Source organism: Microplitis demolitor, chromosome 2, assembly GCF_026212275.2.
Source record: "Microplitis demolitor isolate Queensland-Clemson2020A chromosome 2, iyMicDemo2.1a, whole genome shotgun sequence".
Taxonomy (NCBI): Eukaryota; Metazoa; Arthropoda; class Insecta; order Hymenoptera; family Braconidae; genus Microplitis; species Microplitis demolitor.
The window spans coordinates 21,594,851-21,619,483 of NC_068546.1; the positions used below are offsets into that span (position 1 = coordinate 21,594,851).

The following is a 24,633-nucleotide window of genomic DNA, read 5'->3' on the forward strand; positions in this document are numbered from 1 at the left end:
TGTTACCGTAAATAACTTATATAAATTTCCCGAACAAATATGAATTTTTTTTTTATAAAAGTACTAAAAATTATAATGATAAAATATTATTATTAATTTTAATTAAAAAGTAGCATTAAGGCATTGAATTATTTTTTATTAAAATTATTTTTTTAACGAACATAAAAAGTAAATGCAACAAAATATTTTATTTTATTATTATTTATCTTTAATTTCTTTCCGCCGCTCGAGATTTGCGAAAGATGCTGCTAAGTCTGCGGCCTTTTGGAGTAGCCGGCGTATTCTGTCAAAAAAAAACAAAAAAAAAATATATATATATATATATATAAATATATAAAATAAAATAAAATTTTTTATAAATAATTACGAAAAATTATTGCAATAATTACAATACGTAAACCATAATTCCGAGGGCAAATCCCATAAATTGAATAGGAAAGGTAAGGATAATAAACAAGAGGATATACAACAAACTCATGCATTTTTGATTACTGTGACGTCTTATCCTCACCTCATCTTGACGTCTTGACAAGGAAGTTGAAAAAAAGTCTTTTAGACGTTTTGGAGTTGTGGTAGTACGTCTTTCACTATTTCTATCTCGTAGTATTCTTGAGTTTGGACTTTTCAATTCATTACCCTATTATAAACAAATACATGACATAATAAAAATACCTCCCACAATAAATGGCGACAAAAAAAACATCCAACGACTTTACAGAAAAAAGAGCAGTGGAAAAAATGATAGTTTTTAATGAAAATGTCAGTTACTGTTTACAGGTTTGAAGGAGAGACGTTGCTGACATTTGAAACTAATAAATCTTGGATAGATATTTAATTTTTCCACTCTTCTGTTTTCTGTGTATGTCAAGTATTCTATATATACATATATATAATTTACCTGGAGTGACAATCTACCACCATTTTTACTGGGAGTAGGTGGACCAGGTCTTTTATAAGAAGTCTATAATTAAAAACAGTAGACAAATACAATTGACTAAACATTTAGACAAAACATTGAACAAACACATGATAATTAAAAGAACAAAAAACTTACCTGTGTTCTGTCCTTCTTTTTGACCTTCTGACCTGGAAGAAGACTTTGACTGAGACTGTCATTGAAAGTTTCGTCATTTGTTGGACCACTCTACAGCAAAAATAAAATTAATTATGTTTCATTCTTTTCAAAATGTCTTTAATAATAAATTGTCTATAATAAATTCCGTAAAAAAACCTAGTACTCGATCACTCCATGTAAAATTCGGGTACTAGTTCGCTGATCGAGTACTAGGTATCTTACCTTATAATAAAAATATTTAATTTACCTTGATATCTTCTTCAGTGATAGCAAAGGGATGGAAATGTGTTTCAACAGCATAAGCAGATCTAAGATGTGGACGACACAATGAATTTCGCATACGTAATTCTGATAATCGATCAAAATCAGGTCCTGGTTCAGCAGTACGGAATTTACCTTCCTTCAAGTCTGTTAAAAAGTCATTATTAAAGACTTCACCCTCTTCATCCTCAACACTAAAAGCGTTCCCCATAGCTTGGATACTCTTAACACTGTGTCTTCGAGTAGTAGTTGTCTCTTCCTCAATAAGTTGAACTGCTCGGAAACTTTGTCTCGGCGCATCCGACCGGTCATAATTAAAATCTCTGTCTAAACTTGACGAATTAACTTGACTGTGAGCTAGAGCAAGTGACTGATTAGCCTCTTGCATTGCAGACTGGTATTTCTTTTGTAAGTCCTGAAGGCGTTGTTGGGCCGTTTCTTTTTCTTGTTGCTCTGCTAAAAGTTTCTCACCGATGTTCCAAAACTGCGATGACAATTCACTGACGTGCGCTTTGTATCTAGCGATATCTTCAGAGTATTTTTTACATTGCTGTTCCATTTTGGTCTTCATTGCCGCTACTTTCTCTGCCATCGCCTGGTCCTGCTCAACTTGAAGTTTACTAATCTGTTCATTGTACGCTACTTTCATTTTCTGTTTCAACTTTTCAAGTTTTAATCCATACTCATTGTGAACTTCCTTCAATCTACTGTCAAAGTCATCGTCCTTCAACTTCTTCTCCAATTCTTCTTTCTCTTTATCAAGACTTTCAATTCGTTTTTCCAATTGTTCAACTAATACTGTCAGACGTTCTACTTCTGAGTTTTTATCTGAAGACGACGAAGATATCTCGGCTTTTATTTTTTTATTTTCACTCCTCAGCTCATCAATATTTTTTTCCATCTTCGCGTTTCTTACCCGAGCTGAGTCCAATTTTTCCTTGATATCTTTTTTCTCTTTAGTAATTTTTTCAAGCTGCGCTTGTAACTTTTCCTCAGCACTGGGCTCGCGTTTTACGTTACCCGATTTCATATTCGCTTCATAAGTAATCGACGCATTTAAAAACTCATTGATTTTCTTTTGTACGACATCCAAGTCTTTGCATATTGACTCATTTTTTTCGATCTCTCCTTCCAAAACCAGTTTTTCATCTGCCAAAGTATCACCAGATTCATTAAATTCCCTTTTGATCACAGATACATCAATTTCACTGAGTTTTTCTTCAACCCACGAAGAAACTCGGCAGAGAACTTTTATCAAAGGCTTTGAAGTCTTAGACTGACGGTCGCTAATATCTTTTAATAATTTTTCTAACTCCTGTTTCTGCGCCTCAAGATGTTTCAATTCATCACAAGCTGAATTTCTTTCATTAAAAATATACTTGACTTTATTTAACGTGTCGACATACGACCGCTGAGTACTCAAAAGATTTTCTTCTAAATTATCACGACTACTTATCACCTTATCAAGTACATCCTGTAAGTTCTTTTTCTCCCGAACCAGCCGAGATAAATATTCACTACGATTTTTTTTTTCAGTCGCCATGATGTCAAGTTGTTCTGATAATTGCTCAGTATTTTCTTTCGTCGCCTTGACAGCGGCTTCAGATCTCTCTATTTTTTCTTCAAGATTTTTTTTCAAACTCTCATAGTCTTCTTGCAATGTTTTCATTTCACTATTTACTGCATTTAATTTAAATTCAAGTTCTTCTACCACTTTAAGATTCCTGACATTAGATTCTTTCAGAGCCTCGCATTCATCAGACTTCTCTTTACTCTGGATTTTTTGTTCATTAATTTCTAATTCAAGAGTTTTCTTAAGTTTAGCAAATTCTAGTTTCACTGCATCTAGTTCTGCAGATCTGTCAGCAAGAGCTTTCGACTGCGCATCTAGTACAGCTTCTTGACTAGCTCTCACTTCCTGTAGATTGACGATTACTTCTTTCATCTTTAACTCCGATTCAATTTTCTCCTTAGTCACCTGCTCTAATTTTGAACTGAGAACAGCGAGTGATTCTTCCTGGATTTTTTTATCCAACTTAAGTGTCTCGCATGTATTCTGCATTGACAAAAGTTTTTTCTCTACAGAATTTAGGAGTTCATTGGAAGCAACCTCGCGTTCTTGATACCCGGTTATCGTTCGTTCGTTAATCTGTTTAAGTTCTTCAATCTGTAGTTCCATAATTCTAGTCTCTTCTTTTTGACTTTCCAGTTCCTTACTAATGTCATCTAATTTATTTTTCAGTAAATTACGTTCAGTCCTGATGTCTTGGATTGCGTTATCTTGATCAGAAATTTTAGAATTTGCGCCGGCAAGCTCGGAAATTAATTCCTCACACTGAGACTTTAATTCCTGAATTTTTTCTTGGGCAGCTGAAGATTTTTTCTCGTCTGATTTTATCAAGTCATCAAGTTTGACTTGCAATTTGTCTTTTTCATCCATACAAATAATAATATTTTTTTGTTCCTGAACAAGTTGACTCTGAAGCTCTTCTCGGAGTTCATTTAGTTCACATATTTTTGTTTCCGCACTTGATAGAGCCAACTCCTTGGAATTCAATTTAGCTTCTACTTCTGATATTTTACTGTTCAATAACTCAATATTTGAATTTTTATCTTCAACTTCCGTATTTAATTTTATCAATTCACTCTTCTGTTGCTCTAAAGTGTCTTGTAGCTGCTGCTTTTCTTCTAAATACGTCTCATTAATATTTTCTAACTGTACAAATTTATTATTCATCAATTCTATTGTCGATTGTCTGCTTTCCAGTTCCTCATTTAATTTTACTAATTCCCTCTTCTGTTGCTCTACAGAATTTTCCAATAATTTTTTATCTTCTAAGTGCGTTGCGATGACGTCTTCCAGTTGAGAAAATTTATCGTTCATTGATTCTATTGTTGATTGTCTGTCTTCAAGTTCCTCATTTAATTTTATCAATTCACTCTTCTGTTGCTCTAAAGTGTCTTGTAGCTGCTGCTTTTCTTCTAAATACGTCTCATTAATATTTTCTGACTGTACAAATTTATTATTCATCAATTCTATTGTCGATTGTCTGCTTTCCAGTTCCTCATTCAATTTCATTAATTCCCTCTTTTGTTGCTCTACAGAATTTTCTAATAATTTCTTATCTTCTAAGTGAGTTGCGATGACGTCTTCCAGTTGAGAAAATTTATCGTTCATTGATTCTATTGTTGATTGTCTGTCTTCAAGTTCCATATTCAAATTTATCAATTCACTTCTCTGTTGCTCAATTCCCCTTTCAAGTTGATGTTTTTCATCTAAGTATTTAGCAATAGTATCTCTTGATTCTGATAACACGATATTCAAAGAATCTAAAGCCAAGTTTTTATTGTCAATTTCCTTATTTAAATCAACGACATTGCAATTAAGCTGCTCAACAATCTCTTCAAGCTGTTTCTTTTCCTCTGAATTAGACGTGACAACACTTTCTAATTGTAAAATTTTACTGTTCATTAAATCAATCGATGAATTTTTAGCATCAACTTCAATATTCAAATTGACTAAATCATTTTTCAAAGTTTGTACTGATTTTTCCAGTGATTCTTTTTCACGGGAAATTACCGAAATATTTTCTTCTAAGTCTGATAACTTATTACTCATTAAATCAATTAATAAATTTTTATCGCTGAGTTCTTCTTTCATTTTAATTAAATCTCTATTTTGTTGTTCGCTGATTTCGGAAAGATTTTGCTTCTCTTGAAGAATAATTTTCATTGAATTTTCCAACTGCGTCAACTTGGCATTCAATGAATCGATTATTGAATTTTTATTAGCGAGTTGATCATTCAATTTAACTGACTCTCTATTAGACCTGTCGATAGTTTCTTCAAGCTGTCGTTTATCTTCCGAATACTTATCAATAATATTTTCTAGATCCGATATCTTGGCATTCAATGAATCTATTGTTGAATTTTTAACTTCTAAATCTCGATTTAATCTACGAGTGTCTTCATTCGTATCTACAATTATTTTCTTTAGATCACGTTTTTCCTCAGAATACATAACAATCGTCTGTTCTAATTGCAAAAGCGTAGAATTTAGTGAATCGATAATTAAATTTTTGTTGTCAAGTTCATCTTTTAATTTAATCAGATTTTCTTTCTGATACTCAATAGCGTCTTGGAGTTGTTGCTGATCCTCTGAATATTTTTTAACAGTTTTATTTAGCTCCGAAATTTTTAATTCCAGTGATTTAACAGTCGAACTTTTATCCTCGATTATTTCATTCGCTTGAACTAAATCTTGCTTTTGCTGGCTGATAACTTCCTCAAGCTGCAGTTTAACTTCAGAATCACTTGCGATTATTTTTTTAAATTCAAATAATTTATTATTCAGTGAATCAATTATTGAATTCGTGTCATCAAGATCTCTATTAAATTTATCTAAATCATTAGCTTGCTGTTCAATAGTATGTTCAAGTTCTTGTTTATTTTTCAAGTACCTCGTGATGTCTTCTTCCATATTTAACAACTTAGCATTCAATGAATCTACCGCCAGTTTTTTATCATCAAGCTTTTTATTCAATTCAAATATATCTTCAGTTTTTTGCGTGACTATTTCATCAAACTGTCGCTTTTCATCAGCATAATTTACAACTTTATCATCTAACTCAGTTACTTTGGTATTTAGTGAATCTATTATTGAATTTTTATTGTCCAACTCTTTGTTCAAATTCTTCAGCTCCTCATTCAGCTGACTGACAGTCACCTCAAGCTGACATTTATTTTCTAAGTACGTTTTTATATTTTCTTCTAAACTACGAATTTTCTGTTCTGAATCTTCAGTCAGCTCCTGGTATTTTTTAGCTTCGATACTCAAAGACTCTTTTAAGCTGTCAATTTTACTATCGGCTGTATTCAACTTCATCATCAAGACTTCTTTTGTGGTAACGCTTTGAGCCAACGTATCTTCTGCTGTAACCAATGATATTTTTAATTTATTTAATTCTTCTGCGATTGAAGAAATATGAGATTCCAATTTACATTTCATTTCTTCAGTCTCTTTCAATGTAATTTCTTTAGCATTTATATCTTTTTTATGTTTTTCTAGTTCGTCTTGCAGGTTTTTTTTCTCCATTTCCAATATATTTATCTGACACTGTCGTTTTTCCAATCTATCCTCCGTAATTTCTAACGCCATTTTGATTTCGTCTAAACTCGATACTTTTTCATTTAGCAAATCATTGAGAGATTTAAATTCTTGACACTCCTGCAAAGCCTCATCTAATTTATTCTGAATACTAGATAATTCATCTCTCAGCCTAGCAGATTCTTCATTGGCTTCTTTTAGTTGAATATCAATAATAGAACTGGCAGCTTCACTGACGTTAAGTCCAGGAGTTGGTGATCTTGCGCGAAGGACGTTGTCCATTTCAAAACTTTGGTCAGCATCCGTTGAGTATCTTTGCATACCTTTGATATGACCACGTAGTTCTTCATTTTGCATCCTTAAATCTAACAATTCGTTGGTCTTTACCTCTAATTGTATAGATAAAGATTCCATTCCTCGTTCAAATTCTTCCGCCTTCTCCTTCAAAGTTGCATTGAGACGATCCTTTGATGCTAAACGACGTTTCAAATTTTCATGCTCTTCTTCAACTTGGTTTAGTTCTGCTTGTAGTTTCATGTTATAATTTTCCAAATTTTCAATTTCTTTTTTTAAATAGTCTTCGACATTTTGATTACTTTTATTTTTTCTCACAGACTGTGGAGTTTTCGGACTTGCATATTCGATTCTCAATGTCTTCAGTTCTTCTGTTTTTTTTGTTAACTGTTTTTGTAAATTTTTAACTTTATCTTCTAGAGTTTTAATGTCTCCTTGTAGATCAATTTTTTCGAATAACTCAGTTTCCAGCTGAGCTTTCAAGAGTCTCAACTCACGATTACGTTCATTCAACATTTTGTGACGATAAGCTGACTGTGCTGCTGGAGATGTTAAATAATTTTTTAATGGACGATCTTTCGGTGTCTTTGGAGGTGTTTTGGGAATCGTATCTCCTAATTCCATTATACTTTCGCGAACTGTTTCAAATGTTAATCCTTTACCATGGGGTAAAAGAAGCTCTAAAAATTTTTTTATCATCACTTGTGAATCATTTTTTAAGGAATACATGGGTTTGTGAAAAGCTATTTTTTGTGAGGCACTCAATAACAAGAGAGACATTTTATAAATATGATCAGATACATTATCGTCGTCATTATTTTTATTTATTATAAAATCTGGATATTCTTCTTCAATAAATTTTGATATTTCATAACAAGAATCTGGATTTTTTCCTTTGACATCAAGTTTCCTATAAAATTAAATATGAATTGATTATTCATTTCATAAATATAATCAATAACAAAATTAAAGATCATATCCATGATTTAAATATATATGACATTAACAGGTGGTCAATAATAAAATGTTTGTTCTTTTACATTTTGAATGGAGTAACTGCTTCTCAATTCTTTTCAATCAGTATTATTAACCAGGGATCGGTTTAAACTGTAGTGATGGCATTCGCGAAAATCACTTATGTCTTGTTGCAAATTTTATTCCTCAACAATGCAACTTAAGTCTCATACATTTAAAATAATATAATAATTTCACGAAGTAATTAATACAAATTGGTATTGCATACAAATATTGGATAATTCTGCACTAGTTCTAAGATATGGTTATTTTCTAGACGCCTGATAAACATTTAATTACTGTCCAAGTTCTTGTTAATGTCATATATAATAAATAACAGCTCAAAATAACGATGATCTTGAAAGTAGCAGGCAAGAAATTTAATTTTTCTAAACAAATTACTCGTAAGTAAAATTTAATTTTTAGAAGATGCACTAAAATATTTGTTCAAGTTTTTGAAATGCAGTTTTTAAATTTTTTTTTACAAGTTTTTTGTTTGTTTATTTAAAAGAAATTTTTTTTTAATGTCTGCTACTTTTAGTATCATAAAAAACGTACAATTGTTGGATGATTTTGCCATAGACAGCTGAATTGTCTTGAAGTTGTTGAATGTCTGACAACTGGGTTTCATTGAGGTTTAAACAATTAATCTGTAATTTTGATATAAAATTAAATAAATATATTTGAACATGATAAAATAAATAGACGCCGTCAGTACACATGTAGATAATTTAATTTTTTTTTCATTCTTACCCATTCTACTATTATTGTGCTCCAGTGTTCCATTTTAAATAATAATAATTTAAATAACTTTTAATAAATAAATACAATTACAATTACTATAAAAAAATATATAATTTAAATAGTTAAAAATTCAAAAACGTTAGACATTACACTACTGATTTATATTCCCATCAGTACAGTGCACCTTGACATTAGACTCTGATTTTTCGGTTATACACCGGTAACTTTTTTTAAATTTCTAACCTCCGTTGAAATTTTATGCAAGTTTTTTCCCCAAGCTTGCTATTCATCTCTTTTACTCCTTTGTACTAAAACATGTTAAACTTGTTATTGAATAAAAATAAGAGTGAGATAAAATAAATCGTAACGTATAAAGTTGAAATTTATAGTTCAGCAGTTGAGCGCTGTCTGATGATTCAATATAATGACCAACAGCTGATAATAAAATTATTGAGAACTCAAGAAAATTCAAATTTACTCGCGCGGAAACTTTTTTTTTTAATTAAACTATAAGCCAATTAATCGCTACTGAAATTCCAAGTAGCAGACGGATGTCATATTTATAAGATAAAAGTTTAGAGGCTGTTTTTTGAATTATTAAGACATCAATATGTTGACAAAAGTATTAGAAATTTGTCACCAAAAAAATGTCTGCTGAAAAGACTTGATATCTGAGACGAAAAAAAGTTAATTACAAATAAGTCATCTAAAAATTTTTTAAATTGAAATGACTTTTTTAAAACAGAAAAAAGACTATAAATTTCCTGAGACTTCTAGGACCGACATCTGTATGTCTTATTTATATACCAAAACTTGACTTTATGAAAAATATAATTTATATTGTTCTTTTAATAGACATCTTAAAGTTGTCTCTGTGTTACTTGAAATGCGCTTCTAGAATCTGCAATTGCTCCCCATGCGCGTGAATTTGGCTTCCAATTGTCAATTTTTTTAATTTTTGAATAAATAAATAAATTTTAAAAAGAATGAAAATTAAAAAATACAATGTCAACTTTTTCCGGTTACTTGTTTGGAAAATATACATCCATTTATTGTTAATAAAATTATTTTGTAATTATTAGTATATAAATATATATGATAAGTACTTAATTACTCATTAATTGACTTTAATTGTGAGGAAAAAAATTATGAGTATATTTAAAAAAATAGTTTTTATTACAGATGTTGATGGCGCTGCATGAAATAGTTGAATATTGGCTATCTTCAGAGCTACCAATCAAGTATTGAACAGAACATCACTTCAGGTTTCTGGGTACCTCTTTCTTTCTTGTTCGTGATCGCGCAACAGTAACGAGCACAATGGCTGACGTAAGTATTTTATTTATTTTTCATTAATTAATCTTATTATAATTTAGCAATCTGTCAAAAAATTAACTTCTCATCATTCAAATTATTTTTTTACACAATTAAAATATATTATTTTACTATTATTTTTCAAAATTTTCAAAGTGATATTCCGAGAACTGTTTATTTAAAAAATTTATTTTGTTTACAGGGTGAAGAAACTTTGAAAAAGAAGAGGACCTTCAGGAAGTTCACCTTCCGAGGAGTTGATCTTGACCAACTCCTGGACATGCCCAAGTAAGTACAAACTACATATCAACTTAACCTAAAAAACATTTCCAATCCTCATGGATTGCACGTCTACGCTACAAGTATGTAATTGTTTGTCTTGTTTTTTTTATTTCAGTGAGCAGTTGATGGAATTAATGCACGCTCGTGTCCGAAGACGTTTTGCCCGTGGATTAAAACGCAAACCAATGGCTTTAGTCAAGAAATTGCGTAAAGCTAAGAAAGAAGCTCCACCAAATGAAAAGCCAGAAATTGTCAAGACCCACTTAAGAAATATGGTCATCGTTCCTGAAATGGTCGGTTCAATCGTTGGTATTTACAACGGCAAAACATTCAATCAAGTTGAAGTTAAACCTGAAATGATTGGACACTACTTAGGTGAATTTTCAGTCACTTACAAACCTGTCAAACACGGTCGCCCTGGTATTGGTGCCACCCACAGCTCTCGTTTTATTCCATTGAAGTAAATAAAAGTAATGATCTTTACTATACATTATTTCGACTGTTCATTTTTTTATTTATATATTGATAAGCTACATCACTTTTTAAATCCTTAATTTCCTAATTTTTTTAACCCCTTAATTCATAAATAATGAAAGGAATGTAGCAGACATGAGACAATTTATAAATTGAAAATAAATTAATTAATTGAAATAATGAAATTTAGCGAAATGCGCGTACGGATTTTTCAATTGTCTAAATGCGCATTTTAAAATTTTTAATCTAATATATTGTTCGTTTCCTCCAAAATTTAAAAAATTGTCATATGTCAGTTACATTCAAACTTATAAATAATAACTTCCAAAAGTAAGTATAGATTTTGTAGTTCATTGTTTACTCGTTATTGTTTTACTAATTAGTATTTTAAAAAATACAATCATCTGCCAAAAAGTTAAAACTGACATCAAATAGTGATGATTGATGATTTAATCTCAGTAAAATAATTAAATAATAAATTATCTGTGATTTTTGATAGTTTTCTAGATTCTCATAGGGTAGAAGAATCATTTGTGGCCACTGCTTCATTTTTCGACATTTATTTATTTATTTTAGTTGATAAAAAAGTATAAGATACAAAAGTATCTGCGTACATATTTTGAAAATTATGTTATTGCATATTTTACAAATTTTTCAATTTTAAAATACAAATTTAAATTTTTTAAGTGACCAAAAATGTTACTTGTATCCTATCTTTTTCTATCGCGACTATTTTATACGATATTCTTTAAGGTATAAACGAAAGAATTCATGAATGTGCTCTTTTATTATTTAAAAATAGAATTGTTTTACGTGTTATTAACAATCACTTTTAAAAGAAAAATTCTTGTTTTTTTATTGCATACTTTTGAAAATTACTGACCGTCAAAAAAATATGATGAAGTAAATAATTAATAAAAAATTAAAATATGAAATTTAAAAATTTATTATAATTTAATTATTTCAAGTTTGGTTTTAATACTTATTTTTTATCAACTTAAAGTACAATCTGCTAATTAACAATAAGTAATTTGTACGGTACAAATATTACAGGTGTTAGAGGTAAACTCAATTACCAGTGTGGTATTTAATTAGTTAATTATTTTTTCAAATTTGTAGGCTTAAATCTTTTCATTCTTCTGCTAATTTGCTCATTCAAGAAGGGTGATTTAAAAGTATTTAAAGTATTCAAAAGTATTAAAAGTTTTTTTTTTAATTATTTCAAATCGTCCCTTTTAATTAGGGCTTTGTATGATGATTGGATTTTAACAATAGAAATACTTTAGTTCTAATAGAAATTTTCTAGACTGAGATTATAATTTTTTTTTAATTAAAATGGGAATTAGTAAAAGCAAAATTGGTAAGTATAAATTTACTTTTCATTTTATGTAAACTCCTATATAGCCAGTCAGAATAAGAAAGAATTAATTATTGAGATTACTTAATTTATTTTAAAGTAGTTAAACAAAACAAAATAAATATATAATTAAAAAAAAAATTTTATTGCATAAAAATTATAAATAATTCTTTTCAATTGTACAAAAATCTTAAAAGTAAAATTATTCATTCGATACATACAAAATATACATATATAGTTTATACAAATAAATTAAATTAGTAAATATACATGAAATATAAATGAAAAATATACATTAAATCATTACAATAAAATCAAACTTATTAACAATACTCTTACTATAATTATTTTATTTGATAATAAGCAAATTTTTTCAAATCTTCAGTAGTCAAAAGTTTCAAAATCTCCCATATAGCAGTACTTGGGAGAATCTTATTAAAAATATTATAAATTAAATCTATAGAACTATACAATAATGTTTTTCGTCGTAACGCTTTTCGTAAACGATAAGCTATCATTCCAGCGTACAACGGGAAAAGAGATTTAATATTAAAATTTGAAAGAGTTTCATCACTAACGTATCTCAAACCAACCGCCAATTCATGTTCATTTTTAACCAAAACATCATAAAATCTAATATAACTGGCACCAATTTTTATTTTTTTCATTTTTTCCAGCTCTTCCACACAAGAATTACGCGAACTAGCAAAACGATTATTAGCCACTGCTGCTAAATTTTCTTTGCTAACATAAAAATTTGCCGCACTAAGTTTGATTATGTGTCTTCTTATCAAGAATTTGACCATTCCTGGAAACTGCTGTGCTATGTCTAACGCCGTTTCACCCAATTCATTTTTTAAATTTATATCTACACCGGCATCAAGTAGATACTGCACAATCCTAAAATTAAATTTCACAAACATAGCCCCGTAATGTAAAACTGAACTTCCACACTCACTCATTACATTTAGGTTGATCTTAATATCGTCCAACAATAACTTCACGGCTTTCGAGTGTTCATGAAGGACAGCAAAATGCAACGGACTTTGATTTATGTATCCATGAACCGGTACCAAGTTAACATTTGCACCATATGCAAGAAGAATCTTCATCATTTTCAAATTACCTTTACCAGTAGCAATGTGTAGTGACGATATATCTCCGGAAACATCTCTATTGGGATCAGCATTATATTTTAGAAGAAGTTGGACCATTTGTTCATTTCCTTCGTCCATTGCAAAATTTAACAGTGTTTTGCGATGCGTAGGCAAACTGTCAATATCCGCCTCAAAATTAACATCAGCACCACTTTTTAAAAGCAATTCTGCGATTTCGATGTTTTTTTGAATCAGAACAGCCATTTGAAGGGGTGTCAGAAAAGGGTGTGATAGCGATTGCAGGTTCACGTCAACTCCGGAGTTTATTAAAGTTTGGATTATCTGCAGGTTTCCATTTTTCACAGCAACATGAAGAGGAGTTCCCCACACCAAGTTGTTGAAATTTTTATCCGCTTGTTTTCGCAGCAGATAGTCGACCAATTTGTCATCGGAATTTGCAACCGCTATATGAAGGAACGTTGGTTTACCTTCAAATGGAAGCTCCTTGTTGACATCCTTGATAAACCCTTCTTCTATCAGCCAAGAAACTTTGGTGTATGTGAATTTCGAGATATCCATGGTGATAAATTTGATATGATGGATAAATATCAATTTTTATAAGATGGAATTAAAAGTGAACACAGTAAGGCACTTAACAATTCGAATAGATATTCACTGTAACAATTCCACTTTGAATTAGCAATGAACTTTGAATCACTTTTTAATAATTTAACTTTAAATTATTAATAAACTCTGATTTTGAGCGTGAGATCAAGAGCGTGTGACTGATACTCTCAAGATCGAAAACTACTCTGAGTAGATGATTGCAGTACCTCCGAAATTAAGGCAAGCCCCCCACTGCTTCAATTTTCTTAGTTTTACCCCATCCCTTTCCTTTACTTATACAATTATCCAATAGTTAGTCCGGAGTAATTATTCTTTTCCCACTTCGCTTCAAATGCCCATCGTCATAATTATGATGGAGGGGATGCATCATGATCTTGAAGTTAACAGACAATTTACAATTTTTCAATTTTTTTCAACTAATTAACTAAAAAATCTAAAAATATGCATATGTAGAAAACATAAAAAACTACAAGTGCAACTTTTCAAAAATATTTTTATTTTGTAATTTATTGTTTTGAAAAAATTCAAAAATTATTAGACGTCGGCTAATTTTAGTATAATGATATTTGAATAATTCTTTAAATTTCCCAAGTTCTAGTAGATATTTATTATTTAAATAACATATATTTCATATGATTAATCAAAATACTAAATTAAATTTGAATTCTGAACATTTTTTAAATGTAGCACTAATTTTCTTTCTAGAAAAACCTTCATTAGTTTTTTATATTTTCGAGTTTATGAAAGTTTTGCTGTAAAATTTTCGTTATTCTGAAGCTGACAATTTAAAATATTTGGATTTTTTTTTTAAACAAATCAATTACAAAAAAAAAAAAAAAACTAAAAATATGCCCCGATAGAAAGTTTAAAAAACTATCAGTGCAATTTTCATGATAATTATCTTTTCAAATCGTAAAAATTTTTGGATTGTAATTATAGATATTGTAAAAAATAGTTTTTTGAAAATAGGCGCAATTAGATCGTGAAAGATTCTTCATATACATTTATAAAAAAAAATTTTTTTTTTCTAAGATGACACTAAATTTCATAATTTAATAAAATACGAGCATCTCTATTTTCCTGCAGACGTCAGTATCATAATGGTCTAGACAATTTCTTGATAACTGTACAATGATAATCCTAATACTTAAAATACTTATGTTCTATTAGTAAACATTTTAGACTATATAAGAGTTCTCATTAAAGTGTTAAGATCTACTTAAGATAATGATCAAAAAATACGAATATTTTGTGATAGTAATGCTGTGCCATGCGGGTGCATTGAGGATAATCGGTTTTACGTGTTAACATTATACCTGAATGTACTTAAGCTATTAAATTGTACCTCCGTCCTAATGACTGATGGTCATAATAATGTGCGTAATACTTTTTATTATATTTAAATGTTTGCTCAATTTTATGAACTGGCAACTGAAAATTTTGTCAATGTTTATATCACTTTGTTATATCTTTCTTAACATTGTGATGACTTTATATTATTTATGCTGCCATTTTTTTAACACGTTGACAATTAAGAGTTAGAAATGAAACATTGGTGCATTCCATATCTTATTGTAAAATGATAAATTATTTTTGCTTGATTGATTTATAAAACAAATTAAAACCAAAAAAGTAATTTTTTTAGTTATCCAATATGCTAAGTATATCTTTTAATATCACTACCAGTTATTCTATGAAAAAAAAAACCTTAACACTTTGCAAGCATTAAATCAACAAAAAAATATTTAATTTGTTAACACAAAGATCGTAGACCAGACAATTTATAACTTTTAAATGTATAAATAAATTTTTTTAAATAAATGAAATTTAAAAATAAGTGCGCGCTGATTTTTCAATTATCTGAATACGCATTTTTTCTTTTTTTTTCTGCTTACATTTTATTTATTTATTCAAAAATTTTCAAAATTGCCACTTGTCAGTTACATTCACACTCATAAATTTTTGATAATTTTCGTATTTTTTTTTCACCAAATCCATTACAGAAATACAAAAAAGTAAAAATGTGCACATGTAGAAAATTAAAAAACTGTAAGTGCAGTTTTTCCAAATATTTTTTTTATGATTTACTGTTTTGAAAAAAAAAAACTAAAAAATTATCAAATGTCGGCTAACTTCAGTACCATAAATTTTTATGAGTGTGAATGTAGCAGACATGACACAATTTTAATTGACATAAATTTTAAATAAATAAGTAATTTAATTAAAATAATTAAATTTAAAAAAATGTGCGCGCTGATTTTTCATTTACCTAAAAATTCATTTTTTAAAATGTATTTTACTTACATTTTTATGTATTTATTCTAAAATTTTTTTAATTCATAATTGTCAGCTACATTCATTCTCATCAATTTTTTAAAATTGGAGGGGGGAGGCATTGTCTGAGAATTACCTTAATTTTGTACGGTAAATAATATCAAGAACAATATAGTTCATTAGTTCATTAAAAATGATTTTTTAAAATTAATGACAACTGCAAGTTACGAGTTTTAATTTGAATTTAAACAGCATTTGTCCCTACCTATCCTACTGCTCCTAGCGGATTTACTCATAAGTGCGATCGGAAAAAAAGGTTAAAAAATTTTGGTTTATTTTTTTTAACCAAAACTGACTAATCACATCATCTTGAATGTAAAACGCAGTATGTATACATTTAATACAGTATACAGTTAAGTCATGGAGTCATTTGTGACCAAAACACGGAGTGTCGTCAGCTATCGTTTTAAAAAAACATTTAGCAACTAAATGTGATCCTCGTGGAGATTACGTTGATGTTGAACATTGACGTATGTGAATTTATATTCAAAATTTAAACGGTATAAAAATTTAAGGGCACTACGTCTTTAAATAATAATGTCACATCCAGCACCCGGTTGTTCAAAGGATGACCCGAAGCTTGAAGCTATGAATCATTCGATATCAAAAAGTATAATGGGCAGTCTAAATATGGAAATTAATGATGGCAAGCCGAAATTTAAATTAAATGAACCGACATTTTCTGCAGTTAATACGCCATATCAAAATAATTTAAACTGCGACGATGACGATGATGAAACATCTTTTGTTGTTCTTGGTAAAAGTTCTATGGATTTTATAAATTTAGCTTCATTAGCTGACTATGAAGAAATTAAAAAGAAAAGCTTGAGTGTTGTAAGCAGTTGTCAAACTTATAATTATAAAATAATTCAAATTTTATGAGTGAATTTAGCAGACATTTAAATATTTATTAATTTAAATACATTTAAAAAATGCGCTTGTTGATTTTGCATTGATCCAAAGACGTATTTTTAAATTTTTATTTATTTAAAAATTCAAAAAATTGCCACTTGTCAGTTAAATTCTCTCATGAAAATTTAAATTGTATTTTGATTATCAAAAATTAATGTATATTATTTTTAGGATTTAAATTCAATAGTTTCAACACTAAGTCAAGAAGAAATAGAACTGAAAGTTGCTGAGCTACTGAAAGAAAATGTTAAACTTAAAGAAACTTTAACTAGAAATAATGATGCCATGAAAAAACAATTTAATACGCTGGTAAATTTTCAAAATGAGCTTATGAAAGTTCATGGAAATCACAAGCAAAAATTTGCAGAAACTTGTGATATGATCTCGCTTTTAAAAAAAGAAAACGCTGACTTAAAAATTAAACTTACTGCTACAGAGTCGATGTTGACGTCACAATTTTCAGTGGTGAATTTTATTAATTATTAATAATAATAATATGATTGTTTAATTAAAGTTTTATTAATTAATATTTTAAATATTTTAGCCGGAAAATTCGATCGCTCAAAAACAAGAACAAGTTATAGATTTTAAATTGATGAAAACTCGAAGTACGGAAATTATTAATGATGACGGTAATAATTCAAATTCAAAGGATCTTAACTCTAAGGATTTAACTTATGAAGTAATTTCACTTTTGCAAAAAGAAAATGCTGATTTAAAGATGAAACTTACAGATAAAAAATCTATTATTGTTTCTTCACTTTTGTCAGAACAGGTGAATTTTATGAGTCAAGGACATTTTTAGACAGTGCCCGCCAATGTTTAAAAATTTAAATGACAACTGTTATGAGCGTATCAAAATTTGAACAATTAATTGAAAAAAGGACAATTTCGTCCATATATAGATTTAAAAAAAAATTACACAGTAAAAAATTTTTGTATTTGCGTAAAGAAAAAAGTCTGTGTTAAAAATTTCCTGTTAAATATTCAATTTTGTGTGTTAATTTAACACACTGCTTTTATTACATTATTTCAAAAAATTAGGGGACACTGTCTCAGAATGACCTGAATTTTTAGTAAATTACTTTTTTTTTTTATTAATTTAATAAAATATTTCAGGCCGAAAATTTAATGTGTCAAAAACCAGGACAATTAATAAATAATTTATCAGTAAAAACTGGAAGTATGGAGACAATTGATGATGGTTCTATTTCTATGAAGACTAGTCACTTTCTTTCAAACGATTTTGATTTTAAAGAACTTACTAAAGACACTGAAGAGATTTCACTGTTACAAAAACAAAAAGCTGACATAAATAAGCAAATTGCTGATACCGGATCCATGATGATGTCTTTACTTTTATCAGAACAGGTAAATTATATGAGTTATTATTTATATATAAGTAATCTATCATACTAATTTTTTAAATTATTTTAGGCAGGAAATCCAGTCAATGGAAAACAATTAAATTGTTCATCAATGAAAGCGCAAAGCAATAGTAGTAATTTAATTACTACGAACTCTGTTGGTTTAAATTCAACGGATTTTAATTTCAAAGAATTACACAAAGACAATATAAAAGACATTGGAAAAATATTGGAAGTTAGAGAACGTCAAGAGCGAGACATGCATTATTTACAAGAGATAATTTTGTCACTGAAAGAACAATTGCGTGCGTTAAATGAAAGCGCCTTTACTTCTCTTCAGCTCAAAACTGACAACTATGAGATTTTAGAACAATCTCAAGATGAGAATCGCCAGCAATTTTTTCAGCATTTCACTTACTACAATGAAAGGCTCAGTGATTTGGCTAAATGTTACGGAGAACAGACGTCTCATTTTATCAGCATTCAAGATTCTTTGAAACGCTGTATTGACACAATAGAATTATTGCTAAGTTACAGCGACCAAATGAATTTGTCTACTGAAACAATCGAATCGTTCAAAGAAACTTTTGAAAATTGCCGAAAGCACTTGATCAATGAACAAATTCAAAATATTTCAAAACGACAGACTTTAATTAAAGCGCAAAATGAATTTCAAAAAATATTTTCTGACTACAATTCTACTCTACACGAATTAGAAATTATTCGCGGTGAGAATTCTAAACCCGCCGAAGTTACATATAATTTTGAAAAAGAGAAAGAGAAAATCGCTTTAAATATTAAAATATTAGAAGATGAAAAGAATCAGCTGTTACTCGAACGTAAAAATTGTCAAGCTGAACATTTGATACTCGAACAGGAAAAATTGAGTTTGAATGAAGAAAAAGCATCGCTCAATTCGCAAAGTATGTTGTACGAAGCACAAATGAGAACTCTTCAAGATGACATGAAAGTTTTACAAAAGCGTCACGATGAGATGTTGTCAGAATGCACAAAATTAAAAGAAGAACTTCGATTAAAAAATATTGAGCTTGAGGGTGTCAAAGCCCGTGTTGAAATTTCTAAAGACGACGTTAGTGTTTACTTTTAAATTTAAATTATTAAATATAATTTACAGCCAGTAGTAATGTAATAAAATTTTTATTTTAATTTTTTAGAGCGACACGATTGCTCATTTGCGACATCAGCTCGAACTCTACGAAAGTGATTTCCAAGAAGAAAAGAGAACTAAACAGCAATTGATACATGAGCGAGAACATTTGACAGATCAACTGGGTAAAATACGAGATCATAATCAACAATTGTTGCAGCGATTAAATGGCCCTAATCCAACAGCTATTCCTGCAGAGATACCGAATGGAATTCCCGTAAATTAGTTCAAATTTGAATATTGTTTCAATTTTTCTTCACTAATTTTCATTTCATTAAACTACTTATTTATTTTTTGTGCAGGTCGATGCTTTTTGTGATACTTGCGGCTTATATAAAATGCCGGGACAGTGGCATGGCCCAGGGTGGTGCCAACCTATTGATTAAGTTTGAAAAACTATTAAATTAGTTTCTTTAAATCAGCAACTACGTTAGTGTTATCCTTGATGAACATCTAGCTGTAAAAAAATATAGTCATAATAATAATGATAACAAAGTATTGTAAAGATAAATACGTAAGAATATTGTAGAGAATGAAATATTTTTTTGTTTAAATCTCTATTACATTGAAGTTGTCAAATAATGTATGTATTCTGTTATACTAAAAAATAAACTAAAAATAACTTAAAAATTTTCGTTTATTCTCTAATTCATTTTTATTTATGCAGTTGATTGCCAAGGAGCTATTCTTATTTTTAAATTTTATTTTTTTGGTAGAAAAGTCATTCGTTTCATATTTGTAAATATATAAATATTTCTGTGTATATATTTTCTTCATAATGAGGGGGGGGGGCTGTTTGTGACGAAGGAAAAGCTAGGGGGTTTAAAGAAGTAAAATTTTGAGTGACATTTTATGAATGGCCGCTAAAACTAAAAAATTTATTTTGAAATAACGCTAAAATTTTCTCCTTTAGAGGTCAGGCATAGCCATTTCTTCACAGTTTGTGGTACTGGCTTGTCTACATCGATTCTCGATTAGAATCAGAATCGAGTTTTCCATCCTAGTCTAAACCATATGATTTATCTCACGTTTTATCATAAAAATATAACCTGTAAATAGTAGTTTAAAAAACAACAAAAACATGTCCATGCGGCAAGGATTTAATTTTGTTCCCAAGATTCTAAATGTTAATAGAAAACCAGGGCAGCCAAAAAAAAGAAGGAAAGTCACTTTAGTATTTGACGAAGAGAAACGAAAGTATGTGCATAATATATATTTTTTGTTTGAATGTTGTGCTCACAAAGTAAACAATTATTTTTAATAAAATTTTTCTGCAGAGAATATTTGAGCGGATTTCGAAAAAGAAAACTTGAACGGAAACTCAAAGCTAAACAAGAAATAGAAGCTCAATGGAAAGAAGAAAAAAAAAGGATTAAAAAAGAAGTAGGTTTTTTTATTATTAAATTTTGATATTTAGTATTAAGGGCTCAGTGCCTCCAGTTTTTAAAAATCTTCATCTTGCTGTTATAACTATTAAAATTTTATTAATTAATTTTAAAAAAATTCAGCAGAATATTTTTGGAATGATGCTTAATAATTTCACAAACTTTTAAAATTTTAATAAAGAGGGTACTCTGATAAAAAAAATCATAAAAATATTAATTGATAAAATTTGGATACTGTCACGACAGGAAAGTCATTGAAAATTTTTAACAAGTGTGGCGCTAATATTTTTTTTAACCCGATCAATTTATAATTAAAAGTTACAATCAAATTTTTTTACCGAAACAAATTTTAGGCTCAAGAAAAGTTTAAAAAATTAGTTTCCCAACGCGATGTACCTGAGTTAGAGGAGCTGCTTTCTCAACATGAATATGAAACTGATGGAAAGTCTGTGAGTATATTAGAGCTAAATATAAATCAGTTGACACAAAGTGCCAACTGGATAGGAGAAAATAAACCAACTTACGAAGAAGCTTCTGAAAACGATGAAGAGAGTGATGAAGAAGAAGACGATGTAGTTCCTGGTATGGAACTAAAGAGAAAGAAGTCTAAAATAATCGATGATGCAGATAATAAAGTAAATTTATCGAAAAAAGAAAGGTCGCGAGCGATACAAAAAGAAACATTGCAAAGTCGAATGAAAAATCAAGTATTCCAGCGTAAGCAAAAAATGCTGCGGAATAAAAATAAAAAGCTTGCAATCAGAGAAAAAATGAGGAAAGATCGTTCAGTAAAAGATACAAAAGGCAAAAAAAGAAATAAAAAATTCAAACGCAATCATGAATGATCCAAAAATTTTGTTTATTTGTATTTTGTATAAAAAAATAAATAATTATATTAAAATTATTTTTTAGATTTTTTATTATTTGAATTTTTATCAGATTTAGCAAAAGGGCAGAGTTTATTGTTCAAACATTGATCACATTTTGGACGCTGGGGTAAACAAATCTCTTGCCCAAAGCCGACAAGCAAATGATTTATTTCACTCCACAATTCTTTAGGTAGCCATGATTCCAATTGTTTTCTCGACTCTTCGGGTGTTTTTGCTTGTTTTTTAACCCATTCCAAACGATTGCATATTCTGTGGACATGCACATCAACGCCTATACCAGTGACCTGATTCCATGCCACTTGCATACAAAGATGTCCCATTTTGGGACCAACGCCAGGCAGAGCACATAAATCTTCAATGGTGTTCGGAATATCTCCAGCATAGGTATTTAGTAAAATTTCCGATGTTTTCTTAATGTACTGCACCTTTCTCTGTAAACACCAGCAAATTTAAATCGCATAAAACAAAGTTCAAGTATTACTAATATTTTATGGTAATGATGAGCAAATATAATTGCAAGTAGCACACGGCTTCGTGACATCAATGGTTTAAGTTTTGAGACTGTTTTTTGACTTATCGATGAGACGCCAAAATGTTGACAAAGTAATCAGAAATTTATGTCACCAAAAAATTTCTGCTTAAAAGACTTGAGACAATTGACAACAAATAAGTCATCTACAAAATTTTTTGAATTGAAATGACTTTTTTTAGTGATCTTGTAGTTAGACAGGTAACAATTTTTTGATTTTTTTTTTTTTTCAACAAAAAAATTATGAAAATAAAAAAACTAAAAACATGCACATGTAAAAAATTGAAAAAACTAGAGGTGCAACTTTTTGAAATATTTTTTTTTCATAACTTATCACTTTGAAAGAAATTCAAAAATTATTAGACGGCTAATTTTAGTATTATAAATTTTCTACGACTCTTAAGACCATCTGTATTATTTCCATAAAAAAAACTTGGCTTTCAAATAAAAAATAATGTCTTGTCGTTTTAAAAGACTTAAAGTTGTCTTTATGTAACTTGGGTATAATATTGACGTTAAAATATTTACCTTCCAAAAACTAACAGGATAAATGAGTTTTCCAAGAACTTCATCAGATGTTGCAAGAAGTTTCTGAGGCGTACATCCATGATCTTTGAGACGCTGCATAGCTGCATGATTAACTTGATCTTTAGTTTGGCTACTAAGCATCAATGATACCAAAGTTTGGTAGCGATACGTAGGAGGGTCAGCTTTTGGATCTGAACATTTGTGACAGCCCTTGTCATCGACTGGTGCTGTGGCCCCTTTTCTCATTTCTTTTATTAAATCCCACGACTCTTTCCAGTTCTTAGGAAACCATTCACTATTTTCTTTCTCATGTTCATCGTCACCAACATCCTGATTTTCTTCATATTTTATTTCAATAGACTTACGTTTTTTTCCACCGGCATTTTTTGGTTTTTTCTTCTGTTCCAAAATTTCAGCGACGAAGTATTTTGAGACAACTACTTCCTCTTTGGAATCCTCATCTTTTATTTTTATTTCATCATTAGTTTTTTTTTTACTTGAACGCAATGACCTTGAGTCTTTTGTAGATGACATATTATAGGATTTAAATTTTTCTCTTAATGTATTGATAAAAACTTTGAACATTCAAATAATTCAAATATAATTGTTTATAAATAAAAACATGTGCATATAAACATATACATGTTTACATATTTATATTATCAGACGATCAATGAAAATATAACCTGTACTAGTGTTTACTATTTTGTGAAAATAAAGCAGCAGCGCCATGGAAAAATTTATTTTTCAGGTGTATCTAATTTAAATTTAGTTTTTTTTGCCATTTTCAGACAGTGCCCATCTTGGAAAATATTTAATGACAATTGTAATGATCGCATTTAAATTTTATTAATTAATTTTAAAAAAAATTAATTATAGTTGACATCAATTAGGAGTTAAATGAAATTTTGTGAATAAATTAGAGTGTAGAAAATTTGAAAATTCGAATTCGAAAATTGACATCAAAATTTTATGTGTGAAAGTAGCAGACATCAGACAGTTCATAAATTTTAAACGAATAAATGGATTAATTAAAATTATGAAATTTAAAAAAACGCGCGTACTAATTTTTCATTCTAACTAGGCATTTTTTAATTTTTATTCATACATTTTATTTATTCACTTGAAAATTAAAAAAAAAAGCAGGTCAGTCACACTTATAAAATTTTATTGAAATTTATTTTCCGAATTTCGTTTAACTCCCAATTAATATTAATTGCAAGTAATATTTTTTATGAGTGTCAAAGTAGCTGACAATTGTCAATTTTAAAAATTTTGAAATAAGCGAATTGAAAAAATGCGAACTTATAAAATTTGAAAATCAGTATGTGTATTTTTTTTCATATATTTATAATTGATTAATTCGTTTTTTGTAACATAAAATTTGTCTCATGCCTGCTACATTTACACACATTTTTTATGACTCTGAAGTTAGCAAACAATTAACAATTTTTTATCTTTTATTACTTAGAGAAATTTGTTTTTCTGAGAATCCTAGACAAATTCTAAAAAAAATCTAAGACAAATTTTTTTCCTTTACTTTTATGTGTTCGAGTTATTATAGAAGACTTCTCTGAACCCTAGAGACATCCTAGAGAAATCCTAGACAAATCCTAGAGAAATCTTAGACAAATTTTTTTCCTTTACTTTTATGTGTTCGAGTTATTATGGAAGACTTCTCTGAAAATCCTAGACAAATCCTAGAGAAATCCTAGAGAAAACTTAAAAAAATTTGTTTCTCTGAATCCTAGAGCGCGGGCACTATCTGAGAATGTACTTAATTAATAAAATTTAAATACAGTCAAAATAGAAAGTCACTGAATATTTTCAAAAAGTGGGGGTGTTATTTGAAGATGTCCTCCATACGAAACACT

At 29.2% G+C, this 24,633-nt stretch overlaps 6 protein-coding genes across 8 annotated transcripts; 3 read left to right on the plus strand and 3 right to left on the minus strand.

The window, feature by feature from the left end:
• Nucleotides 1-110: 110 nt before the first annotated feature.
• LOC103579641 (rootletin) lies at nt 111-8,800 on the minus strand. 3 transcript variants are annotated; one of them, XM_008561094.3, is made up of 7 exons: nt 8,505-8,800; nt 8,310-8,401; nt 1,323-7,647; nt 1,055-1,144; nt 899-961; nt 512-637; nt 111-283 (listed from the first exon to the last, which is right to left on the minus strand). In XM_008561094.3, the coding sequence occupies exons 1-7, from the start codon at nt 8,535-8,537 to the stop codon at nt 209-211; spliced, it is 6,804 nt and encodes a 2,267-aa protein (XP_008559316.1). In that variant the 5' UTR covers nt 8,538-8,800; the 3' UTR covers nt 111-208. The 3 variants fall into 3 exon arrangements, with proteins under 3 accessions (XP_008559316.1, XP_008559317.1, XP_008559318.1); XM_008561095.3 differs by lacking the exon at nt 899-961; XM_008561096.3 differs by lacking the exons at nt 512-637; nt 899-961.
• Nucleotides 8,801-9,724: 924 nt separating this feature from the next.
• LOC103579642 (40S ribosomal protein S15) lies at nt 9,725-10,584 on the plus strand. The gene is made up of 3 exons (XM_008561097.3): nt 9,725-9,824; nt 10,012-10,097; nt 10,207-10,584. Exons 1-3 carry the CDS (start codon nt 9,816-9,818, stop codon nt 10,553-10,555), a joined length of 444 nt encoding a protein of 147 aa, XP_008559319.1. The 5' UTR covers nt 9,725-9,815; the 3' UTR covers nt 10,556-10,584.
• A 167-nt stretch (nt 10,585-10,751) lies between these two features.
• Nucleotides 10,752-13,598, minus strand: LOC103579731 (putative ankyrin repeat protein RF_0381). The gene is made up of 3 exons (XM_014440982.1): nt 12,922-13,598; nt 12,501-12,822; nt 10,752-10,784 (listed from the first exon to the last, which is right to left on the minus strand). The coding sequence occupies exons 1-3, from the start codon at nt 13,596-13,598 to the stop codon at nt 10,752-10,754; spliced, it is 1,032 nt and encodes a 343-aa protein (XP_014296468.1).
• Nucleotides 13,599-16,221: 2,623 nt separating this feature from the next.
• On the plus strand, nt 16,222-20,034 carry LOC103579643 (optineurin). The gene is made up of 7 exons (XM_008561098.3): nt 16,222-16,814; nt 17,064-17,357; nt 17,437-17,667; nt 18,012-18,263; nt 18,330-19,349; nt 19,435-19,644; nt 19,730-20,034. Exons 1-7 carry the CDS (start codon nt 16,518-16,520, stop codon nt 19,811-19,813), a joined length of 2,388 nt encoding a protein of 795 aa, XP_008559320.1. The 5' UTR covers nt 16,222-16,517; the 3' UTR covers nt 19,814-20,034.
• Nucleotides 20,035-20,409: 375 nt separating this feature from the next.
• Nucleotides 20,410-21,716, plus strand: LOC103579732 (nucleolar protein 12). The gene is made up of 3 exons (XM_053742970.1): nt 20,410-20,624; nt 20,705-20,810; nt 21,166-21,716. The coding sequence occupies exons 1-3, from the start codon at nt 20,509-20,511 to the stop codon at nt 21,655-21,657; spliced, it is 714 nt and encodes a 237-aa protein (XP_053598945.1). The 5' UTR covers nt 20,410-20,508; the 3' UTR covers nt 21,658-21,716.
• LOC103579644 (endonuclease III-like protein 1) lies at nt 21,657-23,577 on the minus strand. The gene is made up of 2 exons (XM_008561099.3): nt 22,760-23,577; nt 21,657-22,133 (listed from the first exon to the last, which is right to left on the minus strand). The coding sequence occupies exons 1-2, from the start codon at nt 23,342-23,344 to the stop codon at nt 21,714-21,716; spliced, it is 1,005 nt and encodes a 334-aa protein (XP_008559321.1). The 5' UTR covers nt 23,345-23,577; the 3' UTR covers nt 21,657-21,713.
• Between the last annotated feature and the right edge of the window lie 1,056 nt (nt 23,578-24,633).